This window comes from Hippocampus bargibanti, linkage group LG06, assembly GCF_051943395.1.
Source record: "Hippocampus bargibanti isolate YZ-2025 linkage group LG06, ASM5194339v1, whole genome shotgun sequence".
Taxonomy (NCBI): Eukaryota; Metazoa; Chordata; class Actinopteri; order Syngnathiformes; family Syngnathidae; genus Hippocampus; species Hippocampus bargibanti.
In genome coordinates, this window is record NC_142739.1 from 26,665,852 (window position 1) to 26,693,804 (window position 27,953).

The following is a 27,953-nucleotide window of genomic DNA, read 5'->3' on the forward strand; positions in this document are numbered from 1 at the left end:
CACTTCTTTCAATGGCAACCGTGTTGTCGCATCGCTTCATTAAAATGTTCATAAATATGCAAAGGAGGTAATTGTCTGTTTGTTAACATAAGCCCCACCCTGAATACTGATAAAAGCACAAGCGCACTTTGAGAGGTTTTGCATACCAAATGTCACTTTCTCCTCTTGCCTTTTTGACGCACGACGACATGGCGCTTGCCAAAGCCTTGCCGGGTCTTGAATTGGACCGCTTGATACAAACGGCTGTAGTTTGCCTCCTTGCTGCAGTTATCTATAAATTATTAGCAGTTCTCTTTCGGCTGAGGGATTCCTTGGGAAAACCTTCCGTCTTCCCGGAACCGGATGGACACTGGCTGATGGGTCAAGCTTTAATGGTAAGTCAAAGAAACACATTCAAGAAAGCCTGAGAGGATTTTAGACACTAGAGAAAACATCTGTCTTTGTGTCTTTTTTTTTCAGGTTCCACATAATGATTCTGGCTTGGAGCAGCTGATCAGATGGGGGGAGCAGTACCCCTACGCTTTCACTTTTCGCGTCGGTCCCCATATTAGATTTCTCTACATTCACCACCCCGATTACGCCAAGACCTTTTTGACATCCTCAGGTATCCATTTGGATATCTATTAATGTTTCAGGAAGAATTATCTAGCAGATGTTAAGGGGGAGGGGAATGGGGGTAACAGTAAAATTAAAAAAAAAAAAAAAAACATTTTTGGGGAGATAGGGTGAAAAAAAAATATATCACTAAAAATATAAAAACTACAGTGATACCTCGGCTTACGAACACCTTGGCTAACAAACTTTTCGGTTTACGAACATTAAATTCTTAATCTATAATCTTGGTATACAGACACTCCACTAATTACGAACATTCAAATTACAAACAATGGTACAAGTTAGCTTTTGAACAAGTTAGCAAATGGCAAGTTAGCTTTTATACTGCGTGCCTTTTTCCGAGTAGTGCTACTTTCCGCCGCTAATACCGACGTGAGGCGCTGTGATTGGGCGCCCAGCATCCAGTTCATCGCAGTGCCTGAGTGTGTAAATATATCTCCAGCGTGATAAGAATTTTGACATTAGTACAACCCAATACAGGTTACTTATACAAGCCATAAACATACTTATATATCATTTAAAGTACTTTATATAAGCCTTAAACATACATTCCATACAAAATCTAGCACTGAAGCAACTTACGAACAAATTCAACTTACGAACAACCGTTCGGAACGTACAGTGAAACCTCAGTTTACAAACCCCTTGGCTTCCGAACTTTTCGGTTTACGAACGTTACATTTATGAAAATTTTACCTTGGCATACAAACTATTTTTCGGGATACACACAGAGCACCACAATGAGTGACGTGTTGTTCTAACAAGGAAATTGCATCAGACTTTTTTTAGTCCTCTATCCCCGCCTCCAGTCTTTGGTTAAAACTACACGTTATTTGTCAAGAACGCAGCAGTGAGGGCGTGGGGGTGGGGGAGGGGTTACAGAAACACAGAACTGCAAATAAAAATAGATAGGCAGACGACAGAGAGAGAGTGAGAAAATTGGTAAAAATCTGTGAAATTTGGACTCATTTCAACTTTGATAGTTCAAAGGCAGAGTGTAGACTGCAAGGTTAAAATATCCCATCAATTAGGCTCCACAGATAACCCACACAAACCATCTGTACACTTGATGCAAAAAGCTATCAACCCAGCTAAACATAACACAATTGATGAGGAACTAAGTAAAATTATTGCAGAGAAAGTACGGCAACTTGACTCGGATATCGTCAAGAGGCAACCTTGAAGTTCGTCATCCATTAATGATTTCAAGGCTAGCCACAGATACTTACGGTACAGATACGAGAACTTTAATCGTCGTACAGGGATTCATAGTGTCATTCGTCATGGTGAGGCAGCCAGTTCTGACGATAAAACAGCTAAAGCTTACAAGGAATCATTCCTCAAGATGGCCACTCCATTCCATCAAGCCATCAGTGACCATCACAAAGGTAAATAAAACGACTTTATTATCCTGTACAGTTTATTTCTTTCATTACAATACCATAGCACATTTATTATACATAAAATAAGGGATATTTTGTGTAGTTTTAAGGCTTAGAAAATTAGAAAGTAGTAAATTATGTTTTATGGGGACCCGGGAATGGATTATTCTCATTTTAATGGTTTCCTATGGGAAATAAATTTTTGGGATACACACTTTTTACCTTACACTGTCTGGGAACCAATTAAATTCGCAAGCCACGGTATCACTGTATTACAATTTTAAATGACAGTCAATCTGGAAAAAAAGAGGGACACTGGCCGCTCGGCATTAGTGGGCGATAGGGAGTAGTACCCATCCATCCATTTTACAAACCGCTTCATATGATTGGATGGACGTATTGCCACAATATAAATCCCTCTGTTGTCCGTACTTTACAACAAAAATTAATGCGGTGTCTAATCTCTTTCCAGAGCCAAAGAATCGAGCATATAAGATTCTTCTGGAGTGGCTTGGTGAGACGATTTTGGACTGATTCATAACAGACTTTTATTTCTCAGACGTCATATTGACACGCCACCTGCTTGAATCCTCAGGTGACGGCTTACTGCTGTTGAACGATGAGAAATGGCACAGCCACAGGAAGCTCCTGAATCCGGCCTTTCGTATTGAAGTTTTTAAACAACACATGGCGCTGATGTCCCAGGCAGTAAATAATATGTTGGTGAGTACATGTTGGGAGTTGTTTCCCTGACCGCCTTGGGTAGCTAACCCATGCATAATATAAGGGGGGGTGTATGTAACGGAGTTGTGCACTAAGATTATTAAATTATGACGGAAGTGACACAACGACGCACTGTATGGCACGGAGTCCCGCCCATCGTTCTCAGAACTACTTGGACAAGACTTATGGTGAGTCGCATGGGTTTCGTATTGTAATTAACTACGCAACAGATAAGCACAACTGCTTCAAAGTTCCACTCGACAAAACTTGAATTAACACAAAAAGTAATCTGGACTCGAAAGGAAGCAGGGAATTTAGATACACTAGACCGTACAAAAGGGGAAACAAAATAAGATACAGTAAAGTCTCGTTATATCGATATCGGATATATCGATAGTCCCGGTTATATCGATATTTTTTCGGACTCCCTTGAATATCGATATAACGAGACTTTACTGTATTGTCATGAAAATGCGAGTTAATCCAGACCATCAGAGAAATGCAACTCACCATAGACTTGTCCAAGTAGTTTTGACTATTATGGGCGGGACTTTGTGCCATAATGTTGCGTCACTTCCGTCATAATTTAATAATCTTAGTGCACAGCTCAGTTACATATGTATGTATATATATATATATATATATATATATATATATATATATATATATATATATATATATATATATATATATATATATAGTAAAGTCTCGTTATATCGATATCGGATATATCGATAGTCCCGGTTATATTGATACTATTTCTATGCACGCACGGAGAAAATTACATGCAAACAGGGTCGGATATATCGATAGTCTCAGTTATATCGATATTTTTTCGGACTCCCTTGAATATCGATATAACGAGACTTTACTGAATACAGTAAAGTCTCGTTATATCGATATCGGATATATCGATAGTCCCGGTTATATCGATACTATTTCTATGCAAGCACGGAGAAAATTACATGCAAACAGGGTCGGATATATCGATAGTCCTGGTTATATCGATATTTTTTCGGACTCCCTTGAATATCGATATAACGAGACTTTACTGTATATATATATATATATATATATATATATATATAGCAGAGCTTTCAGCCGCTCTGCTCCCAAACTCTGGAATTCACTCCCACCCAACATCCGTAATATTGACTCCCTCCCTATTTTCAAGGCTCATCTCAAAACCCATTTGTTTAAAATTGCTTTCAATGTATAATTCTCTCTGCTATTTTATTATTTATCATTTTACTTATGGTTTTATTGTTATGTGCTGTGTTCTATTGTTTTTATTGTAAAGTGTCCTTGGGTGTTTTGAAAGGCGCTTGAAATAAAATGTATTATTATTATATATATATATATATATATATATATATATATATATATATATATATATATATATATATATATATATATATATATATATATATATATGCAAGTCTGACTTGCTGTCCCATGTTCACCAGGATACATTTGAGCGCTATTCAAACGCCGATGAGTCCTTTGAAGTATGTGAACATATCACCCCCATGGCAATGGGGGTCTTAATGAACTGCATCTTTCGCTGCCAAAAAAGGACGCTAAGGTCAGTAATGGGTGATATCGTGATCGGTCGTCCCTGGCTCATTGAGAGAGAGAGAGAGAGAGAGAGAGAGAGAGAGAGAGAGAGAGAGAGAGAGAGAGAGAGAGAGAGAGAGAGAGAGAGAGAGAGAGAGAGAGAGAGAGAGCATTTATATGACGGACAGGGTGTGACGCAATAGGATGTGACGTCATGGGATGTGACATCATGTAAAGGAAGGTAGGATGACGTATCAGGAAGTCCAAACCAAAACGAAATGATGCATAAAGATGTTCATATAGCAAATTACCCCAACAGTCAGCCTTGTGCTGCTTCGGATTATTTACTTCTCACTCTGAGATGGGAAAAACGAATGATTTATTTATTTGTTTGTTTGGTTGTTTGTGGATTTGTGTGTTTGTGTTTATTTGTTTTTTTACTTTTTTACTATTTTACTTTTTTACTTTTACTTTTTTACTTTTTTACTTTTTTACTTTTTTACTTTTTTAACTATTTTATTATTTTATTTATTCATTTATTCGTTTATTCATTTATTTATTCATTCATTTATTTTTTCATTTTTTTTCATTCATTCATTCATTCATTTATTGCTTGGTTTCAGCGCAACACACGAGTTGATCAAAATAACAAAAGAGATCGGCCAATTGAGCTGCACGCGTTTCCGAAACCCTTTATACCACATCAACTTCATATTCCACCTGAGCCCAGTTGGCTTCCGCTACAGGAGAGCCTGCAAAGTGTTGAACCGCTGTACAGGTAAAATTACGCAAAGGATCACGTGTTCCGAATTGATTGTTGAAAAACGGATGAAGCGTGATATTGCGAGGGTTCATGATTGCTCAATTCCTTCTTTGAAATGTATTTTTAATTTTGCTTTTTTTCAAAGATGAAGTGATAAAACACAGAGATGAACAAAGGGCGCAGGCAACGAAGGCAACCCACCAACTTCCCACCGACGCAAAAATGGACTTTCTGGACATTCTGCTCTCAGCAAAGGTATGTTTCATTGTAAAAAAAAAAAAACAAGAAAAAACAAGAACATCAAGTTTAGCCATACATGTAACTGGAGATTGAGTACAGAAAATGCCATTGTTTACATTAATATCATCAGCTCATGATGTGTTCAAAACTAACAATCCGCCATTTCATTTTGACTTAGTTTGTTGCTCAAACAAAAACCCAAAAGCGTCCCGAATTTGCTATTTATTTGCTGTGTATTAGCTATCTAACTATGTAGCTGGCTGGCTGTCTAGCTATATATCTATCTATTAGCTATCTAGCTAGGTAGCTATCTAGCTAGCTATCTATTAGCTTGCTAGCTTTCTATCTATTTGAGTTTTTTTCCGGGTTGAGTGAACACTGGCATATGTGGCTGCCGCTGCTCACCCACAGAAAACCTTATCCTGTGACTGTGAAGTGACCTTGAGAGGTTTGAAAGGCGCTTATAAATTAAATGTATTACAGTGAGACCTCAACTTACGAACTTAATTGGTTCCCAGACAGAGTGTGTAAGGCGAAAAGTGTGTATCTCAAAAAAAAAATTCCCATAGGAAACCATTAAAATGGGAATAATCCGTTCCCGGGTTTCCATAAAATATACTTTTCAACTAAAGCCTTAAAACTACACACAATATACCTTATTCTATGTATAATAAATGTGCTATTGTATTGCAATGAAAGAAATACACTGCATTGTATCATAAAGTCACTTTATTTACATTTGTGATGGTCATTGATGGATTGATGGAATGGCGTTGGAGGTCAAAGGGAATTGCTGTTTGGAAAGAGAGGTGCATTACATGAGGACTGTAATTCAAGAAATAAACTGTGCTGTAAAATAAAGTTTTATTTACCTTTTTGATGGTCGTTGATGGCTTATGGAAGGAGAGTCACCTTCCATAAGGACTGTTGGTGCTGTTCGGTCATGTGCTTCCGCCGAAGATCACTCCGCCAGCCGTGGTGGGTGTGTATTATGAAAATAGTGCTTATTATAAGGTTTAATTTTCAGAAATTTGACGTTTGTAAGACGAAAAGTTTGTAAGTTAAGGTGTTTGTAAGTTGAGGTCTCACTGTATTATTATTCGATTCGTTACTTAAGTTTCATTTTCACTGAGAAGACGGCGAGAATAGACGTGCTTTATTGCTGTACTGTTTAGCAAGAAAAAAAAGAATAAAAAGGAGGAAAATCAAAACTTCCATATTGGACGGAAAGCAAAGTGTTCTACGGTTCTGGTGTCTGTGGTGTGAAATCACATTAAAGAATTAACCATCAGTACAACGAACCGGAGTCCTCTGTTTTGAATGGAAGCACAATTTGACCACGTCATAAGGCCTATTTTTTTCTTTTTCATAGGGTGACAATCAGACAGGCCTATCGAATGACGAGATACAAGCAGAGGTGAAAACTTTCTTGATGGCGGGCCATGAAACCACCTCCACTGCGATCTCGATGACTTTTTATCTTCTGGCCCGCCACCCAGAACATCAGAAAATATGCAGGGAGGAGATCATCCAAGTCCTGGGTGACAAGGACATCGTGAATTGGTAAAGAGATACAGTGATACCTTGACTTACGAACTTAATTGGTTCCCAGACAGAGTGTGTGAGGCGAAAAGTGTGTATCCCAAAAATTAATTTCCCATCGGAAACCATTAAAATGAGAATAATCCGTTCCCAGGTCCCCATAAAACATGATTTTCTACTTTGTAATTTTCTAAGCCTTAAAACTACACAAAATACACCTTATTTTATGTATAATAAATGTGCTTCGGTATTATAATTAAAGACATAAACTATACTGTATAATAAAGTCATATTATTTACGTTTGTGATGGTCGTTGATGGCTTTATGGAATGGAGTGGCCGGTTTCGTCATCATTAAACACTTGATGAGGAAGGTAACCTTCTTCTTTCACTATCTTGAGGAATGATCCCTTGTAGGCGCTTTCTCTTTGATAATTGTATCTAGTTCCTCATCCATTTTGTTCTGTTTAGCTAGGTTGATAGCTTTTTGCATCAAGTGTACAGATGGCTTGTGCGGGTTGTTTGTGGAGCCTGATTGATGGGATATTTTAACCTTGCAATCTACACTCTGCCTTTGAACCATCAAAGTTGAAACTCTCTCACTGTCATCTGCCTGTCTCTTTAATGGTTAAACCCCCCCCCCCCCCCACTGCTGCGTTCTTGATCAATCACGTGGCTTTAACCGAAGACTGGGGGTGGGGAATAGAGGACAAAAACAGTCGGCTGCCATTTTGTTGTTAGAAGAATGGGCTCGTTGGCGAACGACACATCACTCATTGTGGCTGCTCTGTGTACGAAAAAAAGTTTGTATGCCAAGTTAAAGTTTGTATGCCAAGGTAAAATTTTCATAAATGTAATGTTCGTAAACCCAAAAGTTCGTAAGCCAAGGGGTACATAAACCGAGGTATCACTGTATTCACTTGTGGGGGGAAGGGGGTGTAGGGGTTCACTGTTTTGCACTTTTTACCTCAACCCCAAACTACGGATGGTTGCGGGGCTTCCGTCTCATACACAGTGTCATCTTTCACAAGGGAGGATCTGGCGAAAATGCCTTACACCACCATGTGCATCAAAGAATCCCTTCGGCTTTACCCGCCTGTTCCAGCAATTTCCAGAGAACTCGAGAAACCAATGACTTTTTTTGATGGAAGAACTTTGCCAAAAGGTCAGTGGTTAAGGAACCGTTTTTTTCCGCACATAGCTAACCGCACAGATCTTGATTGGCTGCTTTGTCTGTACTACATCCATGGGATTCACCAGATTTCCTTTCCTTATAGGTTCTGGAGTTTCTCTGCTAGTGTATGTACTTCACAGGAATTCAACCGTCTGGGAGAACCCGAACGCAAGTGAAACTATTTTGACTAGTTGTGTCAAATAGACCGGCTGTGCTTTCTCATGTCATTGAATACCAAAGTACAGTCATACCTCAGCTTACGAACTTAATTAGTTCCCAGAAATTGTGTGGAAGGCGAAAGGTTTGTCTGCCGAACAGTTATTTCCCATCAGAAACCATTAAAATGATACCTTGGCTTATGAACTTAATTGGTTCCCAGACAGCGTGTAAGGCAAAAAGTGTGTATGCCAAAAATTAATTTTCCATAGAAAACCATTAAAATGAGAATAATCCGTTCCCAGGTCCCCCTAAAACATAATTTTCTACTAAATAAGCCTTAAAACTACGCAAAATATACCTTATTTTATGTATAATAAATGTGCTATTGTATTTCAATTAAAGAAATACACCGCATTGTATAATAAAGTCATTTTATTTACCTTTGTGATGGTCATTGATGTAGTTGCTTCTTGATGATAGCCTCGTGAAGTTTCCGTGCTTTCTCGGCAATAATACCCTCACACACTGTCCCCTGCTAGCTGCTTTTCGTTAATACAAATCAACAGATGTTTTTTAACCTTTTCTATTTCCTGAGACCTTTGCTTAGACAACACAGAAACACCCTTAGCCACACATAGCAATGGTCGACTTAGCGTACTGGTACTGGGACGCTAAATCAGACAAACGCACATGTCGGTCGTGTTTTTCGATGATCTCTTTGGCTTAACACTAGCTTGTGGTGGGGTCTTTTTTGGTCCCATAAGAGCAAAAGTACTCCACTCGATAGCAAACCATGTCAGCACTCAATGAAAGGGGGTGACGAAAACTAGTCCGCCAGCCACCGTGACGCAATGTGGTTTGGTTCGTCCGCCAAAAACTTGTTCGTATGCCAAATATGCGTGTGAATTTAATGTTCGTGAGGCGAAAAGTTTGTGAGCTAAAGCATTCGTAATCACTGTATTTCAGAGATTTTACTGCAGAAATTGACCTTTTTTTCATCTTGGATGATTTCAGATGTTTGACCCGTTAAGATTCCTCCCAGACAACATCTCCAAAAGGTCCCCACATGCATTTGTGCCCTTCTCTGCAGGCCAAAGGTTTGTCCACGTGTTCTTGTTTACAAGTATTTTTCTACAGCAACCAATGAGTACATTTTTTTTCTCCTCACTCCACCCCTTAGGAACTGCATTGGTCAGACTTTCGCCATGAACGAGATAAAAGTGGCTGTGGCTTTGATGCTGAAGAGATATCAACTGATCCAGGACCCTACCAAGAAACTGGAGCTGAGTCATAGGGTTGTACTTCGCCCCGAGACTGGCATCCACATTAAAATTAAACCTCTGGATTGTTAACCATAGGTGGCATAACCAATTCCGCAAAGTTAAAAACCCTGCCAAAGTTTTATTTCAGCTGCGGGTGATTCGAAAGCTTCGAAAAACACGAACGAGGTATGCGTTTGTCTGACTTGGCGTCCCAGTACCATTACGCTAAGTCAACCATTTCTACCATCCTGAAGAACAAGAAGGCTATTATAGGTGTGTGTGTGTGTGTGTGTGTGTGGTTCAGGGTATTTCCGTGTTGTGTAAACAATGGTTTTAGGCATTAGAACAGGTTGAAAAACTTCTGTTGAGTGGGATTAACGAAAAGCAGCTATCAGGGGACAATGTGTGAGGGTATTATTGCCGAGAAAGCACAGCAACTTCACTTGGATATCATCACGAGGCAACTACATCAACGACCAATACAAAGTTAAATAAAACCCCTTTATTATATATTACAGTTTATTTCTTTAATTACAATACAATAGCACAGTTATTAAGCATAAAGTAAGACGTATTTTGTGTAGTTTTAAGGCTTATTTCGTAGAAAATTGTTTTATGGGGACCTGGGAACGGATTATTCCAATTTTTAATGGTTTCTTATGGGAAATAAATGTTTGGCAGACAAACTTTTCGCCTAATGAAACACCTTTATTATACTGTACAGTTTATTTCTTTTACTACAATACAATAGCACAATTATTATACATAAAGTAAGGTATATTTTGTGTAGATTTAAGGCTTATTTTGTCGAAAATTTTGTTTTATGGAGACCTGGGAACGGATTATTCCAATTTTTAATGGTTTCTTATGGGAAATAAATGTTTGGAGGACAAACTTTTCGCCCAAACATTTATTTCCCATAATAAACCATTAAAATGAGAATAATCCGTTCCTATGTCCCCATAAAACAAAATTTTCTATGAAATAAGCCTTAAAGGACAACCGACGCCTCGGGACAAGTTGCGTCCATAATTTGTAAAATCACTTCAAATGACTTCTACTGAGCGTACTTTACATAGGAACGCCCCTGACCGAGAAAGCGACAAACAATGCATTTTGGGTACTTTGTTTGGTCTGAAAACATCGTGTTGATCCGTGTTGATGGCGAAATTAGAAGGAAAACACATAAATAACGTGATGGTGAATCGTTGTGTGTTGCACCAAGACTACTATTTGATACTAGTTGACACAATTTCCCAGCAAACAAATCAGCCGCTTTCCAACGGAGCTTGGGCGCCATCTTATGCATTTTCTCGGACGCTACATTGCAGTCCAGACGCCTCAAAATGATCGAATAATCGATTGCAAACATTTATGCTTTCCTCTTCATCACTATTTGAATCATATTCATAACTGGATGAGTCACAAGAAAGCATCTTCTCCGAATCTGAAGCCATTGTTTTGATTCTAGAGCAAGGCAAGACGTCCTGGTGTGACGTCACGAACAAGGGGACGGGACCTTCTGAAACTGATACTTTCTGAGGTAATTTTGAATTAGTTCTGGGACACCAAGTCATTTTTATTGGTGTTTTTCATTTGACTAAAAATATCAGCCTGCGTGTTATGAGTATTTTAGATGCTATAAAACGTTTTTCTGATGTCAGTTAGGAAACAAAAAATGGTGTCGGTTGTCCTTTAATTAAGTACGGCACACGAGTTCACCGATATGCCGCGTCTTAATTCGTGGTTGTGTTCTTTGACTTTGTTCTTCTCCCCGCGGACGATGGAAGTTTTCCTTGGCGATGTAGTTTTAAAATCGTCCACCAGGGGTCCTCAGCTCTACACCCCAGATTCTTTGGGCCAATGTTTACGCAACATTTTACACAATCCAAGTTGTACGATCATGGCAATAGAATATTTACTGAAATTTACCTTTTTCAATAGTCCAACTTGGAATTGACATCATTTGAATACCTGTACAAGTACGTATGTTCATTTTGGATTTCTGCCAAAATATGAAAAATGTGATTTTTTTTTTTTTTTTACTTTTCCTGTATTCAAAACTAACGACACATTTCATGTGGAAAGACATTTCCAACTCATCTTTGGTAAACATTGACCACCTGTCAGGTGCACATTGAACTTACGTGGCCACTCAGTAACCACGTTTAGCTGAAAGAAGTATAAAATGTTCACGCGGTGGCAGTATAAAAAACAAATAAAACTGTTTAAAAAAAAAAAAACAAGAAATTTGGTCCGAACTTATTTCATTCGTGTTATGCAAAAGAGTCAGTGCCCAAGTATAGTTCAGTTGTATTGAACGTTGAAGTTTAATACATTTTCCGTATCAATGTTTAATTTGGTGCCACTTGTGTTCACTTTTCGGTAAAAAAAAAAAAAAAATAATAATGTCTAGCTGGCTGGCTGTTAGCTGGCTAGCTGTTGGCTATCTGGCTATCTATTGGCGATTTATTAACTAGCTAGCTGTTAGCTGTCTAGCTGACTTGCTGTTAGCTGGCTAGTTGTTGGCTATCTATTAGCCATTTATTAGCTCGCTAGCTAGCTGGCTGTTAGCTGGCTAGTTGTTGGCTATCTGGCTATCTATTAGCTATCCATTACCTAGCTAGCTATTAGCTGGCTGTCTGTAAGATGTCTAGGTGTCTATCTCTTAGCTATTTATTTGCTATACAATAGCTACCAAGCTAACTAGTTTTCTATCTATTTGAGTGAACGCTGGCGCGTGTGGCTGCTGCTGCTCACCCACAGGAAAACTTATCCTGTGACTGTAAAATGACCTTGAGAGTTTTGAAAGGCGCTGATAAATGAAATGTATTATTAATAATAATAATAATGATAATATATTTTTTGTTAATTATTATTATTGATTTATTATTTTATTTATTATTTATTTATATAATAATAATAATACATTTCATTGATCAGCACCTTCCAAAACTCTCAAGGTCACTTTACAGTCACAGGATCAGTTAGTTTGTGGGTGAGTAGCGCCAGCGTCCATTCAACCTGGAAAATCTCAATTAGATAGAAAGCAAGCTAGCTAGCTAATAGATAGCTAATAGCCAGCTATATAGCTAATAGATAGCTAGCTGGATAGCTAACGAGCCAGCAAGATAGCTAATAGCTAGCTAGCTCGATAGCTAATGAGCCAGCTAGATAGCTAATAGATAAAATAGCAAATAAAGTGCTAGCCAGGTAGCCAGCTAGATAGCTAGCTAGATAGCCGGCAATATAGATAGATAGCTGAATAGCTAGATAAGTAAAAACACCTCCACCCCTCGCAAAAACCATCAGAGGCGTCCTTGTTGACGTCATTTGCGGTCGGTCAAAACACTGGCATATTATTATTATTATTAGTAGTAGTAGTATTAGTATTAATATTATCATTATTATTAGTAGTAGTAGTAGCAGTAGCATTAGTATTAGTAGTAGTAGTAATATACGTAGTAGTAGTAGTAGTTGTAGCATTAGTAGTAGTAGTAGTAGTAGTTTATATCAATGTTCCTGTTGCTATTACCATTTTGTGTTTGGGAGCCTTTTACTGAGCGAGTTGCTTGTTCTGTAGCCACAAAGGGACATACGTCTTCTTGTGCCGGTCCCAAGCCCGGATAAATACAGAGGGTTGTGTCAGGAAGGGCATCCGACGTAAAAGCTTGGCCAAAACAAACATGCGGATCAAACCTCTAACGTTGGAGGCCATTGAAAGGTGCTTAGAAATGAAATGTATTATTATTATTATTATTATCATTATTATTATTAAAACATACAGAGTTGAGTCAGCGTTATCACATTCACTTTTATTACACATAAATGTACAACATTATTATTCGGAATCTTATTAGTCTTTACTGGCCTCAAAATGAATCGTGCACATTACTTTTGTTATTCCTGTTAAAAAAAAAGGCATTGACAGCAATTCCTAAGAAAAACCTTAATGAAAAATGAACAAAATGTGCAAAGAGTGACATAAAATAAAATATAACTGACAAGATTGTTTCAGGTGTCCAAAGCTTTGATCCTGATATGGATACCGTTGAGCGAGCGAAGCACCAGTCGAGGAATGATCTTGGGCTTCCTCGTTGGGTCTTCCATCAGCTGGTACCTCCTCAGAGTCAAAGCAACCACCACTTTCAGCTCGTTCATGGCAAAGTTCTGACCGATGCAGTTCCTACAAAGGGACGGAATACACACATCTGTGGAATAAAATCTAATTGATGCTGAAAAGCCTCACAATAATATAATTTGGATTCATGTTAAAATAATAATAAATAATAATGAAAATAATAGTAATAATAATGAAAAAAAAAATAGAAAAAAAAAAATAATTGTTCATATTTATGTATTTATTTATGTATTTATGTATTTATTTATATTTGTCTTTATGTATGTATTTATTTAAGTGTTTGTTTATGTATTTCTTTCTTTGTTTATATATATATTTATGTATTTATATATGTATTTATGTATGTATTTGTCCATATATATTTATTTATAGGTTTGTTTATTCAGTCTAATAATGAAAGAACTTCCTGGTTGAGTGAATGCTGGCGCATGTGGCTGCCGCTGCTCACCCGCAGAAAAAAATATCCTCTAAAGTGACCTTGAGAGTTTTGAAAGCCGCTTAGAAATGAAATGTATAGTAATAACAATAATAATAATAATAATAATAACATTATTATTATTATAAATGAAATGTATTATTATTAGTATAATAATAATACATTTCATTTATAAGCAATACCTCAGCTTACGAACGCTTTGGCTGACAATCTTTTCAATTTACGAACATTAAATTCGCGAGAATATAATCTTGGCATACGAACTGGTTTTCGGGAAACACACGAAACGCCACAATGGCGGACTAGTTTTTGGCGGAAGAAAACCAAACCATGATTGATTTGGATGAACGAAAAGCAGCTAGCAGGAGACATTGTGAGTGAGGGTATTATCGCCGAGAAAGCACGGCAACTTCACTCGGATATCATCAAGAGGCAACTACATCAATGAACATCACAAAGGTAAATAAAACGACTTTATTATACAGTACAGTTTATTTCTTTAATCGCAATACAACATCATATTTATTATACATAAATTAAGGTATATTTTGTGTAGTTTTAAGGCTTATTTCGTCGAAAATTATGTTTTATGGGGACCTGGGAACGGATTATTCTCATTTTAATGTTTTTTTATGGGAAATAAATGTTTGGAAGACAAACTTTTCGCCTTACACACACTTTCTGGGAACCAATTAAGTTCACAGGCTATATAAATAATAATAATAATAGCTTCCACATAGGGAATCAATGGATGAAAATGTATTTTGTATTGGTGGTTGTTGATCCCTAAAAGTAAATCTGTCTGGGGTTTTTTTGTGTGTTTGGTAAATAGGTGGCACAAAAATGAAAAGCTTCAAACTGAACCTGGGGCCAGCAGAGAAGGGCACAAAAGCATGCGGTGACCTTCCGGAAGACTTCTCCGGCAGGAAGCGAAGTGGGTCAAACACCTGCGATGATGTGAAAAAGACCAAAAATGTGAGTGTTTTTGTTGAGACTCCAGCGATGGTATATTTCAAAACGTTACCTCTGTTGACATTAGCATTGCTTCTTTTTTTTCAATTGTGAGCCAAGAAATAGCCACATTTGGGTTACTTAAGTGCTTCAAATTAGGCACCACTTGGAGACGTCCAAAAGTCACATTTTATAATAATAATAATAATAATAATAATACATTTCATTTCTATGCGCCTTTCAAAACTCTCAAGGTCACCTTACAGTCACAGGATAAGTTTTTCTGTGATTGAGCAGCGGCAGCTAATAGCTGGATAGCTAGCTATAGTATCTACAGTATTAGCTATCTATTAGCTAGCTAGCTTTCTATCTATTTGAGTTACTTCCGGGTTGACTACTGTAAAAAAACAAACATAAAAAAAATAAAGGAACAAATAAATACACGATTAAATAAATAGATTAATCATGAAATAAAAATAAAAGAATAAAGGAATAAAGAAACACATGATTAAATAAAGAAATAAGACATAAATAACTAAATAAATCGACAAATAAATATACAAACAACAAATGAACTAAATTAACAAATAAAAAAATAAGAACTAAATAAAAATAAAGGAATTAACAAATACATGTGCGTGATTAAATAAAAAAATTAATAACTTAATAAAATAATTAAAAAAATAAAGGAATAAATAAACACACGATTAAATGAATAAATAATGAAGAGACAAACAACAAACAAACTAAATAAACTTATAAATAAATTCATAACTAAATAAAAATAAAGTAATACAAAACTACGTCATTTAATGAATACATTAATAACTAAATAAAAATGAATAAAAAATAAAGGAATAAACACAACATTAAATAAATAAATAAAAATCAGCAGTAGAACAAATGTAGGTTGCAACAAAATGAGCCCTCCATTTTTTTCTAATGGAGATTTTCTAATTTTCTCCTCGGGAACGCACAAAATGGCCAGTGTCGCATAAATATCATCTAGTGGTGGTCGTGAATCAGTGAAGTTGTTTCCATGTTTAAAATTGACTGTGCATCAGTATTGAAGAAAAAAATAATAATTGACAAATGTCCTTGTGGACATTTGTCAATTACATTACAAGCTCAAATGTCTTCATTTGAAGCCTTACTTACATTTGGATTTTCCCAAACTGTGCCGTTCCTGTGGAGCGCATACACACTCGTCCCGACGAGAGAACCTAAAAAGTAACAAAATAAATAAGCACAAAAACAAATACAAACATAAATTCATAAATTAACACATTCACTGCCAGACCATATACAAAAATATGTCCACTCTAGTGCCAGGGTTTTTGTCATTTTCACTCAAATTCCAGGACCCACACGATATTGACTTTTAGGACTATAGAGTGTGAATTTGATCAGAAAAAAAGAGTTAATTCCTAAATGATATGGGACTGGAGTTATATGTGCTTGAAATGGGGGCAGTTGTCCAAAATACAATGCAATACATACATATGTCAAGGATAAAAAAAATACGAATGTTATATTTACATCCAAATACAGTAAAGTCTCGTTATATCGATATTCAAGGGAGTCCGAAAAAAATATTGATATAACCGGGACTATCGATATATCCGACCCTGTTTGCATGTAATTTTCTCCGTGCATGCATAGAAATAGTATCGATATAACCGGGACTATCGATATATCCGATATCGATATAACGAGACTTTACTGTATCTACACAAATCCTATATATTGCTTTGATAAAAATGTCATTCAAATCAAAATACACTGAAAAAAAATTGAAACACATTAAATATGAATCAACATTTTATCATGGATTCTAACAGCACTATGAAAAAAATGTTAGTCGTGGTGTAAAACTCACTCACTCATTAAGTCATTCACTGCCAGGGTTTTTGTCATTTCCACTCAAATTGTAGGACCCACAGAATATTGAGTTTTAGAACTAAAACATAAACATCCAAGTCAGGGTAAGAAACCTTAGATGCTCTTCTTTCATCAGAAAAGAAGAGTTAATTCCTAAATTATATAGGTCTGGAGTTAGCTGAGCTTGAAATGGGGGCGGCTATCCAAAATACAATGTGATACATCCATATTGGTTTATATAGCGCTTTAACAACAACTGAAGCTGGAACAAAGCATTAACATGGATAAAAGGGAGATGCTGCCCCCTCCCCCACCCCATCCCCTTTGAAATTGCTGCTGTGGACTGCAAATTTCCCCATTGTGGGACGAATAAAGGTTTTCTGATTATTATTATTATTATTATTATTATTATTATTTTGATGATAAATAAAAATGTAATGAGATGTGAGACGAATAAAGGTTTTCTTATGATGATGATTATTATTATTATGACTATTATTTTGATGATAAATAAAAATGTAATGAGATGTGGGACGAATAAAGGTTTTCTGATTATTATTATTATTATTAATATGACTATTATTCTGATGATAAATAAAAATGTAATGAAATGCGGGACGGATAAAGGTTTTCTGATTATTATTATTATTATTATTATTATTATTATTATTATTAATATGACTATTATTTTGATGATAAATAAAAATGTAATGAAATGCGGGACGAATAAAGGTTTTCTGATTATTATTATTATGACTATTATTTTGATGATAAATAAAAATGTAATGAAATGCGGGACGAATAAAGGTTTTCTGATTATTATTATTATTAATATGACTATTATTCTGATGATAAATAAAAATGTAATGAAATGTGGGACGGATAAATGTTTTCTGATTATTATTATTATTATTATTATTATTATTATTATTATTATTATGACTATTATTTTGATGATAAATAAAAATGTAATGAGATGTGGGACGAATAAAGGTTTTCTGATTATTATTATTATTGTTATTATTATTATTATTATTATTATTATTATTATTATGACTATTATTTTGATGATAAATAAAAATGTAATGAAATGTGGGACGAATAAAGGTTTTCTGATTATTATTATTATGACTATTATTTTGATGATAAATAAAAATGTAATGAAATGCGGGACGAATAAAGGTTTTCTGATTATTATTATTATTATGACTATTATTTTGATGATAAATAAAAATGTAATGAAATGCGGGACGAATAAAGGTTTTCTGATTATTATTATTATTATTATTATTATTATTATTATTATTATTATTATTATTATTATTATTATTAATATGACTATTATTTTGCTGATAAATAAAAATGTAATGAAATGCGGGACGAATAAAGGTTTTCTGATTGTTATTATTATTATTATTAATATGGCTATTATTTTGATGATAAATAAAAATTGAATGAAATGCGGGACGAATAAAGGTTTTCTGATTATTATTATTATTATTATTATTATTATGACTATTATTTTGATGATAAAAAAATGTAATGAAATGCGGGACGAATAAAGGTTTTCTGATTATTATTATTATTATTAATATGACTATTATTCTGATGATAAATAAAAATGTAATGAAATGCGGGACGGATAAAGGTTTTCTGATTATTATTATTATTATTATTATTATTATTACTATTATTTTGATGATAAATAAAAATGTAATGAAATGTAAATTTCTCCACTGCGAGAGTAATAAAGGCAAATCCAATCCAATTATTATTATTAAGATTATATTCTCTCTAATTTAATATTCGTAGGGCGAAAGGTTCGTTCGCTAAAGCGTTCGTAACCCGAGCTATCACTGTCTGTCCATTGAGACACAACTAACCTGCCGGCATAGTCCTTCCGTCCAAAAAAGTGATGGGTTTGGTGAGTTTTCGGGCCATTCCCGGCACAGGCGGATACAGCCGCAACGATTCTTTAATGCACATGGTGGTATAGGGTATTTTGTTCAGATCCTCCCTGACAAAAGACCGTCCCGGTTAATCATCAAATTCTGTGACGTCGCTGTCGCCGTGGAAACAAGTTACCATTCCATGTCATCTTTGCCATCCAGGACTTGGGCGATCTCCTCCCGGCATTTGTTTTGATGTTGCGGGTGGCAGGCGAGGGTGTGAAGGATGAAGGAGATGCCACTGGCGGTGGTGTCGTGGCCCTCAAACATGAAGGTATCCACCTCGGCTCGGATGTCTTCATCCGAAAGCCCCTGTTGATTCTCATCCTTGACGATTGGAGCATTTGACATTTACAAACTAATTTTCCAATCAACATAAGACAAAAATTCACTATCGTGGTACCTCTACTTACAAATGTCTCTTCATACAAAATTTGCAAGTAACGAAACATCTCAAGAGAATATAGCTTCTTGTTATGAGAGAAATTTCAAGCTACGGAAGGTAAAAACCCAGGAATTCCCGAGTTTCCTGAACGCAACATACCCTTAGCTAGTTAGCTGGTTATCTATTAGCCATATATTAGCTATCTAGCCAGCTGGCTGGCTATCTGTTAGCTATCTATCCAGCTAGCTAGCTATCTGTTAGCTGGCTGGTTAGCTGGCTATCTATTAGCTAGCTGTATTGCTATCTATTAGCTATCTGGTGGCGAAGAGATAGCTCGCATTTTATTTATTTGAGTTATTCCAGATTGAGCGAACGCTGGCGCGTGGCTGCCGCTACTCACTCACAGAAAAAAACTATCCCGTGACTGTACAGTGACCTTGAGAGTTTTAAAAGGCGCTTTTAAATGAAATGTATTATTATGATTATTATTATTAGCTAGCTATCGAACTTATCCTATGACTCTAAAGTGACCTTGAGGTTTTTGAAAGGCGCTTATGAATGAAATGTATTATTATTATTATTGATTCGATAGCTATGTAGCTAGCTATCGAACTTATCCTCTGACTGTAAAGTGACCTTAAGAGTTTTGAACGGCGCTTATAAATGAAATGTATTATTATTATTATTATTATAATTATTATTGTTGTTGTTGTTGTTGTTGTTGTTATTATTGTTAATAATAATAATATTAGCTAGCGCGCTAGCCAGCTATCGAACATCCTGTGACTGTAAAGTGACCTTAAGGGTTTTGAAAGGCGCTTATAAATGAAATGTATTATTATTATTATGATTATTATGATTATTATAATTATTATTATTGTTGTTGTTGTTATTATTATTATTATTGTTACTAATAATATTAGCTAGCTCGCTAGCCAGCTATCGAACATCCTGTGACTGTAAAGTGACCTTAAGGGTTTTGAAAGGCGCTTATAAATGAAATGTATTATTATTATTATTATTATTATAATTATTATTGTTGTTGTTGTTATTATTATTATTGTTACTAATAATAATATTAGCTAGCTCGCTAGCCAGCTATCGACCATCCTGTGACTGTAAAGTGACCTTAAGGGTTTTGAAAGGCGCTTATAAATGAAATGTATTATTATTATGATTATTATTATTGTTGTTGTTATTATTATTATTGTTAATAATAATATTAGCTAGCGCGCTAGCCAGCTATCGAACATCCTGTGACTGTAAAGTGACCTTAAGGGTTTTGAAAGGCGCTTATAAATGAAATGTATTATTATTATGATTATTATTGTTGTTGTTGTTATTATTATTATTGTTACTAATAATAATATTAGCGAGCTCGCTAGCCAGCTATCGAACATCCTGTGACTGTAAAGTGACCTTAAGGGTTTTGAAAGGCACTTATAAATGAAATGTATTATTATTATGATTATTATAATTATTATTGTTGTTGTTGTTATTATTATTATTGTTAATAATAATAATATTAGCTAGCGCGCTAGCCAGCTATCGAACATCCTGTGACTGTAAAGTGACCTTAAGGGTTTTGAAAGGCGCTTATAAATGAAATGTATTATTATTATGATTATTATTGTTGTTGTTGTTATTATTATTATTGTTAATAATAATAATATTAGCTAGCGCGCTAGCCAGCTATCGAACATCCTGTGACTGTAAAGTGACCTTAAGGGTTTTGAAAGGCACTTATAAATGAAATGTATTATTATTATGATTATTATTATTATTGTTGTTGTTGTTGTTATTATTATTATTGTTACTAATAATAACATTAGCTAGCTCGCTAGCCAGCTATCGAACATCCTGTGACTGTAAGGGTTTTGAAAGGCGCTTATAAATGAAATGTATTATTATTATTATTATTATTATTATTTAGCTCACTAGCTATTTAACTTATCCTGTGACGGTAAAGTGACCTTGTGGGTTTTGAAAGGCGCTTATAAATGAACTGTGTTATTCTTCTTCTTGAACAGAAATGTGTGTGTGTGTGTACTTACTCTTGCCGAGAGCAGAATGTCCAGAAAGTCCAATGTCCTTTTAGTCCGGATACCCTCCGCCTCCTTCTCTTCCTTCAAGGCTTCTTTTCTCTTCCTTATCACTTGTTCTTTTGAAAAGACAACAACAGACGATCTGACTTTGACGACGACATCTCGCGATTATGGGATGCCGAGCTTTTTTTTTTTTTTTTTACCCGTATGACTGTGAGCCACCTTGCAGGCTCTCCTATGCCTGAAGCCATGAGGACTGAGGTAGAAAATGAGGTCGTTGTGGTAAGGAAAAGTCCGGAAGCGAAGGTTGATCAAATTGGTGAGCTGGTACACTGATTTGATGTATTCGTTTGTTCCGCTGGAAGCAAAAACCGTTCAAGTTCTGATGCTGCGCGGCTACGCAGACATAGTCGTCGCATGCTGACCTCTCGGTTTGACAGTTGCTGTTGTGGCTGAACGCGCACTTCATGATGGTGTCCAGGGTCATCAGGCTGACGTGTTCAAAAAGCTCGAAGGACTCGCCGCCGCTTGAATAACGTTCCCATTTGTCCTGGAGATGTCACATTTGGAAGCGTTTTATTTTTGTTTTGCTATCTGATATACTTTTCAAGAATGATGGGCAAATGAAGCTTCATGAAGCACTTGTGATCGTTTTTCACTCCTCTTGGTTTAAAGATGCTGTGATTTCTTTTTAAAGACCTTTGCACTAACCTTTACATTTAAACCAAGCGCACCATCTGGAACAGTAAAAAAAAAAAACAAGTGCTTCATAATAAAGCGCTGGTCAGACCTCTGGCAATGTTTTTATCCTTCCACAAGGTGGGCAGCATTTGTCCGTGTAAGCGCTTTGTTACAGCTTCAGCCGTTATTAAAGCGCTATATAGATCAATATGCATGGTTTTTATTGTATTTGGTACAGACGCCCCCATTTCAAGCTCAGATAACTCCAGACCCATATAACTTAGGAATTAACTATTTTTTTTCTGATCGAAGAAGAGAGTCTAAGTTTTTTTACGCTGAATTGAATGTTTATGTAGTCCTAAAACTCAATATTCTGTGGGTCCTGGAATTCAAGTGAATTTATTTAATATATTTACAGTATTTATAGTAACTACCTGGCTGGCTATCTTGTTAGCTATATATCTTGATAGCTATCTATTGGCTATCTATTAACTAGCTAGCTTTCCATCTATTTGAGTTACTTCTGGGTGCGTGTGGCTGCCGCTGCTCACACACAGAAAAACTGATCCTGTGACTGTAAAGTGACCTTGAGTTTTGAAGGGTGCTTAGAAATTAAATGTATTATTATTAGTAGTAGTAGTAGTATTATTAGTATTATTATTATTATTATTTATTTGTTTATTTAGTTATTTATTTTTATTTGTTTTAGTCCTAAAACTCAATATTCTGTGGGTCCTGCAATTTGAGTGAAAATGACAAAAACCCTGGCACTATAGTGGACACATTTTTGCACATTATCAGGCAGTGAATGAGTTAAAATTATAAGGAGTGAGTTTTACACCACGACTGACATGTTTTTTCGTAGTGCTGTTAGCATCCATGATAACATGTTGATTTATATTTAATGTGTTTCAAAAAAAAATCTGCCTCGGGTTATTTTGATTTGAATGAATTTTTTTTGTGCAATTTCAAAGCAATTGTGTCAATATTTGGATGTAAATGTATCTTATATAAACATTTTTTTGATTTTTTTTATCTGTGACGTAAATATCAATAATGGATACTTACCAACATGGTTTTCGCTGACTCCGACATCAATTTTATATGTGATTTTAGCACGTCATAATGGAAACCCGGCGTCAGGAGTCTTCTGTGACGGAACCATTTTTGACCGTGAGACACCAGCAGGCCGTCACCTGAGGACGCCATGTGTGGGTAAGTGGAGAATCATTTTTCACAAATGGTTTGCAAGAGGCAAAATTATCAACAGCTTGCATTAAAAATAAAATAAATCTTTACCCTTTCTGAACAAACAGATTCAGTTGGCTGTTATTTTTTCCAATTATGGCTCGCATGTTCATATTATTTTTCCCATTTTTTGTTCCTACAGATGTGAACAGGTACGACAGCTGTTTCTCAAAGTGCTACATCAATAAAGATGTATTATAATTTACAAATAAATGAAAAATAATTTAAACAAAAATACAAAATAACACTATAAAATGTAATACAGTGATACCTCAGCTTACGAACTTAATTGGATCCCAGAAAGTGTGTGTAAGGCGAAAAGTTTGTCTGCCAAACATTTATTTCCCATAAGAAACCATTAAAAATGAGAATAATCCATTCTCAAGTACCCATAAAACATAATTTTCTACTAAACATGCCTTAAAACTACACAAAATATACCTTATTTTATGTGTAATAAATGTGCTCTTGTATTGTAATTGAAGAAATAAACTGTACTTATATAATAAAGTCGTTTTATTGACCTTTGTGATGGTCAATGATGTAGTTGCCTCTTGATGATATCCGAGTGAAGTTGCCGTGCTTTCTCGGCGATAATACCCTCACTCACACCGTCCTCTGCTAGCTGCTTTTCGTTAATCCAAATCAACAGAAGTTTTTTAACCTCTTCTATTGCCCGAGACAGTTGTTGAGACAACACAGAATCACCCTTATCCACACGTAGCAAAGGTCGACTTAGCATACTGGTACTGGGACGCTAAATCACACAAACGCACACCTTGTTCATGTTTTTCTATGATCTCCTTCATCTGGTCAACCGTAATTTTCTTTTGTGTCCTCTTCGGTTTACCACTCGCCTGTGATGGGGTCTTTTTCGGTCCCATAATAGCAAATCTACTCCACTCGATAACAAACCACGTCTGCACTCAAACTAAGGGGGTGTGGAAAACTAGTCCGCCAGCCATCGTGGCGCTGTGTGGTTTAGTTCGTCCGCCGAAAACTAGTTTGTATGCCAAGATGATATTCTCGTAAATGTAATGTTTTTGAGGCGAAGTTTGTGAGCTAATGCGTTCGTCAGACGAGGTATCACTTTATTATAATGGAAGGAACATATTTTGTATCGTTTTTCCCAATTTTTTGTCTTACAAATGTCACAGGTACAACAGCTGTTTCCTCGAAATGGTACACATATAAAGATGTATTATAATTTATAAATAAAAAAAACCAATAAAATGTACTATAATTATAATTCATTTTGCCACATCAGTTCACGGTGGGGGGGGTGGATGTCTGTTTTACCAATCCAGGTCTTGATGAATTTATAAGCAAAATCATCTTTTGGCTCTGTAAAATAAACAAGGAAACAAAAAGACAAGTGGCATGAGATTCTGTTAGGTGTAGATGAAAATAAATAGTTACGATAAGTTTTCTTTTCAGAATGTAGCCATTTTCTTCTTGTAATCGGATCTTGTCACCTATTATGGTTTATTCAACCAAATAATTATGATTACAATCCCAGATAAGAAAAATGTTTACATGTAGGTGTTAAAGGACAACCGACGTCTCCGGACAATTTGTGTCCATAATTTGTAAAATGGCTTCAAATGACTTCTACTGAGCGTATTTTACAAAGATTCCACCGCCTATAGCTATATTTTACTCGCGCTGAATATTCCGGAAGTCTTGTTTTTGAGTTGGTGACGAGTCCGTACGTGACGTCACTAAAGGAACGCCCCCTGACTGAAAAAAAGACACATTGTAGCAGTCCTTACATCACGTCAATGTAGTTTGCTGTATTGTTTGGTCTGAAAACCTTGTGTTGTACCCAAAAGCCGCCAGAAGAGGGCGTCCAAGCTCCATATAAGGAATTTATCAGCCTGTGGAAACGGAGGTGGCCACAGGAGGTCGCCATTTTGTGCCTCTTTTCTGGTGATCGTTTCTCCCCAATGTTGCCTCAAAATGGCACGGAATAAATTCTTTAATCGATTGAAAACATGTATGCTTTCCTCTTCAGAACTATTTAAATCATATTCATAACTGGAGGTGTAACAAGAAAGCATATTCTCCGAATCTGAAGCCGTTGTTTTGATTCTCAAGCGATGCAAGACATCTTGGCGTGACGTCACAAACTGGGGGCGGGACTTTCTGAAAATGGCCAATTCGCAGCTACATTTTTTGCAGATTTTGGACACTAAGTCATTTTTATTGGTGTTTTGCATTTGAAGAAAAATAGCATCCTGTGTGTTTTGGGTATTTTAGATGCTATAAAACGTTTTTTCTGATGTCAGTTAAGAAACAAAAAAGTGACGTCGGTTGTCCTTTAAAAGGAACTTTGATGCTTCTGAACCATCCATCCATTTTCTAATCCGTTTATCCTCACAAAGGTTACAGGCGTGCGGGAGCAAAGCACACGCAGACGAACAACCGTTCGCATTCACTCACGCTGAGTGATAATTTAGCGGCATCCATTAACCCGCCATGCATGTTTTCGGAATATGGGAGGAAAACGGAGTACCCGGAGAAAACCCACACGCAATTCCATCACCATTCCGCTCGTCTGTCAGTAGAAAATAAAACAATAAATACAATAGACTGGACACCTGTTGATGAAAGGATGCTTTTCACATAATCCGGATGGTGAATGTTCATGAAACAAACACAAGGACCAAACCATAGAGGGAAAGCATAGGGGTGCTGCTCCCCCCATTTGACCATTTGGTCCAAGTCAGTCCCATCTTGTTTGAACTGGAATAAAAGCAAAGGAAACATGACTGAGCAACAACAAGAGGTGTCGTCGAGGGTATACGGGGTGTACCCACTTATTTTTCGGTCGGCATTGCGTATACCCCCCCAAGAACGTGGGGGGCACACAAACTACTGAGAATCATTTGGGTTGCTACAATGACATTTTGGCAAAATGGACCAGTCTGCCACATCATTTTTTTACTTTTATTTTTGGGGTGTCTTTGATTTCCCCCCTCTATAGAGTGATCATTTTAATTTCTATCAAATTGTGTAGCGTCATTTTGTTACTAGTACATCACCTGCTCATTGTCAGGAAAAATATTTAGAGCTGATGTGTTTTCGAAGTGTTCCTCTAATTTTTTTGAGCAGTGTATTTTGTTGAATTAATCTGTCCAGCTGTTGAGAACAAATGTACAGTGAGACCTCAACTTACAAACACCTCAACTTACAAACTTTTCGTCTTACAAACGTCAAATTTCTGAAAATTAAACCTTATAATAAGCACTATTTTCATAATACACACCCACCACGGCTGGCGGAGTGATCTTCGGCGGAAGCACACGACCGGACAGCACCAGAGGTTAAGTTACCAACAGTCCTTATGGAAGGTGACTCTCCTTCCATAAGCCGTCAACGACCATCAAAAAGGTAAATAAAACTTTATTTTACAGCAGTTTATTTCTATAATTACAGTCCTCATGTAATTCCCTTTGACCTTCGACCTCCAACGCCATTCCATCAAGCCACAAATGACCATCACAAATATAAAGTGACTTTTATGATACAATGCAGTGTATTTCTTTCATTGCAATACAATAGCACATTTATTATACATAGAATAAGGTATGTTGTGTGTAGTTTTAAGGCTTATTTAGTTGAAAAGTATATTTTATGGAAACCCGGGAACGGATTATTCCCATTTTAATGGTTTCCTATGGGAAATGTTTTTTTGAGATACACACTTTTCGCCTTACACACTCTGTCTGGGAACCAATTAAGTTCGTAAATTGAGGTCTCACTGTATTTCAATTTTATGACAGTCCACTTTTAATTTAATTGATTTTTGTGTTGTATTTTATGTGAAATATGAACAAGAATGCATTGTCAACTTCATATTTAAAGTATTTTATTTAAATAAATGTTCCAAAAATAACCAAAACACTATGTTTGCCTCATGATAAATACATTTTACATTCATTTGTGTGACCAATAGTCACTAAAAACTGCTCCTAATTAAGTTATGATAATGTCATGATAGTGAGCGAGTAGAAATGACAGATTTTTTGGGTAAATAGAGTAGTAATGTTACTGGTTCTAAAACCGTCCTTTTTTCTGTACCACTTTCTGTGAATTTTTGTGACATTTTAGAGTATACCCACTTCTTAAGGTACCACTACACCACTGCAACAAGTGTCTTGCATACAATCGTATTTCAAACGCAAGTGACGTCAAGGTCGCCAAGTTTTACAAATACAAACATCTCAGGGAGATTAAATGTTTCTCACCTGCAGGACGTTCCCAAAGAACCAATTCCCCGACGGTCCCGTGTATGCCTTAAAATTGCGCAAGGCATCCCTCCTTTGAATCACCAGCAACACGACTTTGTAGACGACCGCGACCAGGCACAACAGAGCGAACGAGTGCTGCACGAAACCGAACCAGGACGAATACCAGCACCCGAAAAACGCTCCGAGCGACATTTTTATGGCGAATGAAATCGCTCCGGGAAGACGAGAAACCTACTTACATGCACAGATTTTTTACGAACTTGCTAGGGAATATACGTAACGTTAACGCAGTCTCACACCGCGGTGGGCGGGAGGCCACTTGATCAATCATTCACTCGAATCCGATTTAATTGTTCTCTTTCCTTAACGTCACGCGGATGTTTGTTGTATATATGTCACTACTGATAAAATGGCTGTGTCACCTATGCTTTAAAATCACGCACTGCCGTGCGTTTCGCGTCTTGTACCTCTAGGTGGCGGCAATGTGTCATAGTTGCAGAAAAACGAAAGGGGGGCGGGTTTCAAATGCTAAGGCACGGAGTTACTCAGTAAATGAATAGACTTAG

General features: G+C 36.3%; 2 protein-coding genes across 6 annotated transcripts; one reads left to right on the forward strand and one right to left on the reverse strand.

The window, feature by feature from the left end:
• The first annotated feature begins 133 nt into the window (after positions 1-133).
• On the forward strand, positions 134-25,728 carry LOC148897045 (cytochrome P450 4A4-like). 5 transcript variants are annotated; one of them, XM_088998032.1, is made up of 16 exons: positions 134-374; positions 460-604; positions 2,470-2,511; positions 2,593-2,720; positions 4,187-4,305; positions 4,901-5,055; positions 5,186-5,295; positions 6,653-6,843; positions 7,854-7,987; positions 8,100-8,164; positions 9,170-9,252; positions 9,336-9,690; positions 10,889-10,960; positions 14,827-14,969; positions 18,938-19,049; positions 23,003-23,028. In XM_088998032.1, the coding sequence occupies exons 1-12, from the start codon at positions 150-152 to the stop codon at positions 9,505-9,507; spliced, it is 1,569 nt and encodes a 522-aa protein (XP_088854158.1). In that variant the 5' UTR covers positions 134-149; the 3' UTR covers positions 9,508-9,690; positions 10,889-10,960; positions 14,827-14,969; positions 18,938-19,049; positions 23,003-23,028. The 5 variants fall into 5 exon arrangements, with proteins under 5 accessions (XP_088854158.1, XP_088854157.1, XP_088854159.1 ...); XM_088998031.1 differs by lacking the exon at positions 18,938-19,049 and adding an exon at positions 25,519-25,728 and having other exon boundaries at positions 9,336-10,960; positions 23,003-23,101; XM_088998033.1 differs by lacking the exon at positions 10,889-10,960.
• Positions 13,324-27,780, reverse strand: LOC148897046 (cytochrome P450 4B1-like). Its single transcript, XM_088998035.1, has 12 exons — positions 27,385-27,780; positions 25,735-25,879; positions 24,434-24,478; positions 22,955-23,082; positions 21,631-21,755; positions 21,409-21,563; positions 21,215-21,321; positions 18,912-19,102; positions 18,710-18,843; positions 16,104-16,168; positions 14,859-14,941; positions 13,324-13,603 (listed from the first exon to the last, which is right to left on the reverse strand). The coding sequence occupies exons 1-12, from the start codon at positions 27,577-27,579 to the stop codon at positions 13,432-13,434; spliced, it is 1,545 nt and encodes a 514-aa protein (XP_088854161.1). The 5' UTR covers positions 27,580-27,780; the 3' UTR covers positions 13,324-13,431.
• Between the last annotated feature and the right edge of the window lie 173 nt (positions 27,781-27,953).

What these genes read in the sequence shown, in the direction of transcription:
- LOC148897046 (XM_088998035.1), bottom strand. Translation starts at nt 27,579, where the DNA reads ATGTCGCTCGGAGCGTTTTTCGGGTGCTGGTATTCGTCCTGGTTCGGT. An exon ending in AAGCATCCTTTCATCAACAG is followed by an intron (nt 24,479 to 25,734) that starts GTGTCCAGTCTA and finishes TTTATTTTACAG; the next exon opens with AGCCAAAAGATGATTTTGCT. An exon ending in ATTCATCAAGACCTGGATTG is followed by an intron (nt 23,083 to 24,433) that starts GTAAAACAGACA and finishes TGGCGTCCTCAG; the next exon opens with GTGACGGCCTGCTGGTGTCT.
- LOC148897045 (XM_088998031.1), top strand. Translation starts at nt 150, where the DNA reads ATGTCACTTTCTCCTCTTGCCTTTTTGACGCACGACGACATGGCGCTT. An exon ending in ACATTCTGCTCTCAGCAAAG is followed by an intron (nt 5,296 to 6,652) that starts GTATGTTTCATT and finishes TCTTTTTCATAG; the next exon opens with GGTGACAATCAGACAGGCCT. An exon ending in CCCTTCTCTGCAGGCCAAAG is followed by an intron (nt 9,253 to 9,335) that starts GTTTGTCCACGT and finishes TCCACCCCTTAG; the next exon opens with GAACTGCATTGGTCAGACTT.